Source organism: Sorex fumeus, unplaced genomic scaffold (assembly GCF_029834395.1).
Source record: "Sorex fumeus unplaced genomic scaffold, SorFum_2.1 ptg000265l, whole genome shotgun sequence".
Taxonomy (NCBI): domain Eukaryota; kingdom Metazoa; phylum Chordata; class Mammalia; order Eulipotyphla; family Soricidae; genus Sorex; species Sorex fumeus.
The window spans coordinates 15,012,665-15,019,083 of record NW_026606322.1 but is presented as its reverse complement, the minus strand read 5'-3'; the positions used below and the strand labels follow the sequence as shown (position 1 = coordinate 15,019,083).

At 42.8% G+C, this 6,419-nt stretch overlaps 1 protein-coding gene across 1 annotated transcript in view; it reads right to left on the bottom strand.

Annotated features, from left to right (window-relative positions):
• Nucleotides 1–5,015: 5,015 nt before the first annotated feature.
• The window catches only part of LOC130018446 (developmental pluripotency-associated protein 4-like), a 78,250-nt gene continuing 76,846 nt past the window's right edge, over nt 5,016–6,419 (bottom strand). Inside the window, exon 12 of the mRNA XM_056109143.1 lies at nt 5,016–5,046. Coding sequence (XP_055965118.1) covers nt 5,016–5,046 — 31 coding nt within the window. The remainder of the gene's footprint in view (nt 5,047–6,419) is intronic.

Below are 6,419 nucleotides of genomic sequence, written 5' to 3'. Positions count from 1 at the left end.
TTAGAAGGCTTGGAGCTCTCCCTGTTATCCACCTCTTGTGATTCTTATAGTAAGAAGTTGTGACTTTCAGTCTAGTATGGAATTAAAAAGGCAATTGTAAAAAGTGAAAATAAAACCAAGGCTATAAAGAGGTAAGATTTGCAGAAAAGGGTGTAGAAAGTCCTCACCTTTTGTTTTCCGCAGTGTTAAAGCTAGGTGAATTCTGAAATGCTGAGGAAATCTTGTGTAGTCTCCAAGACTGTCTTTTATAACCCTCCTCATAGTTATAAATTTTGCTGATATATTGGGGTCATTATTTTTCTCATCTGCCATGGGCAGAAACAGGCTTTCCTTTTTGAACTCTGAGATCTGTGTACAGAATTTTTTTTTCAATTGGGGAGCCATAACTGGCAATGCTCAGGGGTTACTCCTGACTATGCACTCAAGAATTACTCCTGGTGGTGTTCAGGGGACACTATGGGATGCCAGGGATCGAACCTTGGTTGACAGCCTGCAAGGAAAGTACCCTACCTCCTGTACTATTTCTCTGGCTCAGTGTGTACAGATATCTCGGTAGAACTCTTCCTATGGTAGAAACCATTTATTCTTTTGTTTTTGTGACATGTCCAGCAGTGCTCAGGGGTTACTGTGTTCTGCACTCTGGCAGGGCTCAGGGTGCCAACGTTTGAAACAGAATTGGCTTTGTGCAAGGCAAATGCCTCACCCCCTGTATTCTCTCTGGCCTCTAAAATACACAGATTTAAAGGCAGAGTTTTGGATACCCTGCAGCACTCAGAGGCAACTCCGACTCAATCCTGGTAATGCTTGGGGGACCATGTGGTGTTGGGGATGGAACCTGAGATGCTTGCAAACAAAAGATGCGATCCAGTTTGGTAAATTGGGAGAAATGATAGTCTATCCCCTATTCAGAATAGAAAATATTTCTATTGCCATGGAAAATTACCCTTGTGCCTCCTCTTCCATTAAGTTACCAACATTTCATGGTGCCAGAGAGATAGCACGGAGGTAAGATGCTTGATTTGCATATGGCCAGCACAGCAAATGGTCCCTTGAGCACAGAGCCAGGGGCAAGCCTGAGCACCACTAAATGTGGACCCCAAATCAAAACAAATTAAAAAACCAAACCAAACCATAATTCCAGAAGTTCCCTTATCCTTCAACTATAGATTAAAGTCATATGATTATGGCAGTTCTCAATGCTTTTACATTTTACATTTTTCAATAAGGGAGTGGAGCTTTCCATGGTGACATTGCTTTTTCTAAGTGGTGAGCATGCCTAAAACTTTTTAGACTTTCTGTAAAAGTGTGGTTATGCCAACATGACACAGTAGGGTTGAGGTCAGTGGGCTTGAGGATTTTGCACACAGGATTCTATTCGATCCTTGGCACTGCATGGTTCCTGAGCTCTGCCGGGAGTGACTCCCAAACAGAGTTGGGAGTAACCCCTGGGCATCACCTGGTGTGGCTCAAACAAACAAACAAACAAACAAACAAAAAACCCACCACCAAAAAAGGAAAACAAACACTGAAGTGACACAGTAGAAGCAAAAGCTTTTTTTGTAGTATGCCCAAAGTAGAGAACCATAGTGGTTGTTGAGGGAGACTAAGCCAATTTTCCTAAAAAGTCTAAAATTACAAAGATTGTGCTGAAGCTTGAAATCATTGAACTCAATTTTAGATTTAAGGGAATGTTGGCAATTTCAGATGCAAGCAATTTTATTATGAAGAGATAGAGAAAGGACTGAATAATTCAGTTTTAAGCTTCATGCTTTGTTTACTATGACAAAATCTTGAGGTTGTTACTTAAACGTATTTAAGTGCTTTCTGGCTTTTTCTCTTTAAAGAACAAGGACTGGAGTGATAGTATAGCAGGTGGGGTGTTTGCCTTAATGCGGCTGACCCAGGTTTGATCCCTGGCATCCCATTTGGTCCCCCATCCCTTCAGGAGTGATCCTTGAGTACAGACCCCTGGCCACTGTTGGATATGGCCCCCAAATAAAACAGAACAAAAATTAAATTAAAATTCCTGTTGGGTTAAAGAAAAAATGTTGGGAGGAGAGTGTACAGAGGTTAAGACAATTGCTTTACATATGGCTAACACTGGTTCGATCCCCAGCACCACAAATAGCCCAAGCCCGGTGTATAGTCACACTCTCCTTACCCTTCAAAAATTAGGGGACCAGGTAGGTAGTGGAAATGGCTGCACACAGGCTTTGCGTGCAAGAGACCTAGGTTGAGATCTCTAGTACCACATGGCTCTCTGCCCAGGCCAAGAGCAACCCCTAAGCACCAAGTCACCTCACCCACTTCTGCGCCTGAGGGTTAGGGACCACTGGATATGTAACCACTTCCAAGTAGCTTTCTGACAGTGAATTCACAGGCTCTTCAAGACCTCACCAATGTCTTGGCTGGCAGGACCTAACTTAAGAGCAATTGCTCAGTATTTGGAATGTCTGGTTCCCTTTAAAGATTGCAGAAATTCACACAGCTGTCTCTAGATATCCCCCATCACCATTCTATTGTACTTCACACACATTACCACTTATACACCTTTTTCTTAGTTCCTTGAGAAAATCAAGATCAATCACATCAAAATCTTTGAATGTGGCCCAAACCCTACATCATCGATCCCTTCTCATTGTTAGCAGCTTCTGTAATATTATATTAGAAGAATTAAAGTATGACATTGAGAGACAATGAGATAAATGTTCTACCAAGACTAGCCCTGAATTTTGCCGGGAATGCCATCTGAGCAGAGTTAGAAGTAACCCCCAGCACCAATGAGTATGGCTCAAACCTCCTACCATATTCAATACTCTCCCAATTATTAAAAAAAAAAAAAAAAAAACTAAAAAAACTAAACTTCCTTTTAATTTGGTTCTTATTTGGGGGCTATATTTAGCAGTGCTCAGGGATTACTCCTGGGTCTACACTCAGGAATCACTTCTGGTGGGTGGGTTTGGGGGACCATATGGGAAGCTGGGGATTGAATCCAGGTTGGCTGTGTACAAGGCAAGCACCTTATCAGCTGTAATATTTCTCTGGCACCTTCCTTCTAATTTCTTGGAATAATTTACCAGAATACTTTTTTTTTTAAAAACCACAACGGGTATTGCTCACGGATCTCTCCTGGTAATACTTAGGGAACCATATGAGGTGCTAGGAATCAGACTCAGGTTGGACATGTACAAGGCAAATAACCCAACAGCTATACAATTCCTCTGGCTCCAAGTTTATGTGTGGTAAAATATAGAAGTTCAAGTGCATATAACATGAACTTATACATGGATATGCTAATGTAAGTGCCACCCCGAATGATGCAAGTTTACTTATGTTGAGCATAATCAGGTTACTCATGAATAGATTACTATTGAATCTTTGCAAAAATACTACCAATGATATATTATATCCCATACATTTCCATATGTACTATTAGTGATAAAAAATTAGACAACTAGACTGGAGCAATAGTACAAGGTCTAAGGCCTTGCACACCACTGACCCAGGTTTGATTCATGGCATCCCATATGGTCCCCTGAGTACCACCAGGAGTGATCCCTGAGCACAGAGCCAGGAGCAAGTCCTGAGAACTGCTAGGTGTTTGACTCAAAAAACAAAGCTATAGTAGACATAATCAGACTTCAACTCTTGTCCAGAAAGTTCCATTCTACCATGTGTAGGAACTAACCTGAGTCAATTACAAATAAATTAATTCTAATTAAATGAATTTATATTAAAAATATTAAAGGGGCTGGAGCGATAGTACAGCAGGTAGGGCATTTCCCTTGCATGCGGCCGACCTGGGTTCAATCCCCAGCATCCCATATGGTCCCCTGAGCACTGCCAGGAGTAATTTCTGAGTTCAAAACGAGGAGTAACCCCTGTGCATTGCCGGGTGTGACCTCCCCCCAAAAATTGCCATCTCCTTTCTTCTCCCCACTTCTGCGCCTGAGGGTTAGGGACCACTGGATATGTAACCACTTCCAAGTAGCTTTCTGACAGTGAATTCACAGGCTCTTCAAGACCTCACCAATGTCTTGGTTGGCAGGACCTAACTTAAGAGCAATTGCTCAGCATTTGGAATGTCTGGTTCCCTTTAAAGATTGCAGAAATTCACACAGCTGTCTCTAGATATCCCCCATCACCATTCTATTGTACTTCACACACATTACCACTTATACACCTTTTTCTCTTGGTTCCTTGAAAAAAATCAAGATCAATCACATCAAAATCTCTTAATTCTTCCAACAGTTTCTTTGGCTCATAATACCACTCCGGGAACATGCTGGAGTAACAGTGGGTTGGGGAGAGGGGAAAGGGAGGTAATGAAAACATTATAGGAATTTAGGAAGGGTTTATGGAGATTAGGAAGAATTAGAGAGTGTGACTAGAGATTTCATCTTTATATTACTCTCCAGCCCCCACATCTCAATGCTGCAGACATTGAACCCAGGTCCCTCCTGCAGGTCCCTCATGCACACATTTGATCACTGAGCTACATCATTTTCATTTTGACAGTGGTGGGAAGAGGGGGAATATAAAACATGTACAGCTTTTTGTATGTCGACATTTCAAAGTGGTTAAACAAGTAAATCATGGTTTTTCATTTGTCTGTTTAATTCTACCAACACAAAAATTATTCTCACACAATAAGTACTATTTCCCAAGACACAATAGATAACACTTTTATATACACATTTTAAGTCCAATATATTATACTTCCAATATTTTCAAGCAGTAACAACTAACAGAACAGTTACACGTGGAAATGATATTGGCAAAGTTGCCCTGGTTTTATCACGCAGAAACATTGCTTGTATGTTAGGAATATTTTTTTTTTGGAGACTAGGAAAGAAGAACTTTAACTTTGGCTTCAAATACTTAAGTCTGAAATAATTAAACTTAGAAGGTGGAAAGTACGGCAGTCACAGAGTTCAACAGTCAGCAACAGTTGTGACCGTAGCCATCTTTTTATTTTTAATTACAGCGTCACCCTTGTCCTTGATATTGCGGTCTTACTGGAGACTTTTCATCAATGCCTTATTCCTACAAAACAAAAGATGAAACCTCATCAAGCCCCATGCATATAAAGCAAGTGTTCTATTGCTTGAGCCATTTCCCTGTATTTCCTTGGCCCTCAAACATAATGTTCCTTAAGCCGTCTCTTAAGAATCAGAATGAAATATCAAGTTGCATTATTGAAAATAACTGAGAAGCCCATTATTGAAATACCAAAGAGGAAGGTCTTTAAACATTAGGATCTTGGCTGGGAAGCATGTGACCATGTTATCAAGGAACAACAAGGAATCAATTTCCTATAAAATTTCTGTCCCGTGCAGCTATGACAGAAGAGACCCCAGGAGTGGCTCTTTCGTCATGTGTCCTGAAGCCCAAGTATGTCCTCAAAGTGCCAGTCAGAGCAATGACAGTTTCATTCAACTTGATTGGCATGGAGATAATCACTCATGGAAGGGGGCAGGGCAGGGGAAAGGGGGAAAGGAGAGGTATTCCTTCACTCACTGCAGCCTGGTGAGGACAATAACCTCCCTGGGACCCAAAGAACTGCAATCCTGGCTGATGGAGGAACACTTGAGCCAGAAAGGCCTGCTTGCAATATGTTTTTGTCCTCTGACAGATGTCCAAGACTGTTGGTGTTCAGTAATCACCATAGGTGTTCCCACAGCAGGTAAACAGAGAGCTTCCTGGAGTTAGAAAAACCCCCTCCATGCACCCACACAGCCCCCACATCCAGAAAGGCATTTTTTTCCCCTTTTTCTATCCCTCGAGCAGGTCCAGTAACGTCTCCATCATGAGACTTCTTGTTACTGTGTCTGGCATATCGAATACATCACGGGGAGCTTGCCAGGCTCTCCAAGGGGAGCAGGGCTGGAGCAATAGCACAGCAGTAGGGCGTTTGCCTTGCATGCAGCCAACATGGCCGACCCGAGTTCGATTCCTCCGCCCCTCTCGGAGAGCCCGGCAAGCTACCGAGAGTATCTCGCCCTCACGGCAGAGCCTGGCAAGCTCCCCGTGACGTATTCGATATGCCAAACACAGTAACAACAAAGTCTCCAATGGAGACATTACTGGGCCCGCTCGAGCAAATCGATGAACAACGGGAGGGCCTTTACTTTACTTTACTTTACTTTACTTACTTTTCTATCCCTACGGGGCCCAGACACAAGTATACATCCTACTGCAGCATAAAATTCCCAAGTGATTAAGATTCCGTAGCTCAGACTGGAGTGATAGTACAGTGGGCTGGGCCTTTGCCTTGCACGTGGCCAACCGGGTTCAATCCCCAGCATCCCATATGGTCCCCAAAGCAGTGCCAGGAGTAATTCCTGAGTGCAGCGCCAGGAGTAACCTCTGAACAACGCTGGCTGTGACCCCTTCGCCCCCCCGGCCCCCCCCAAATA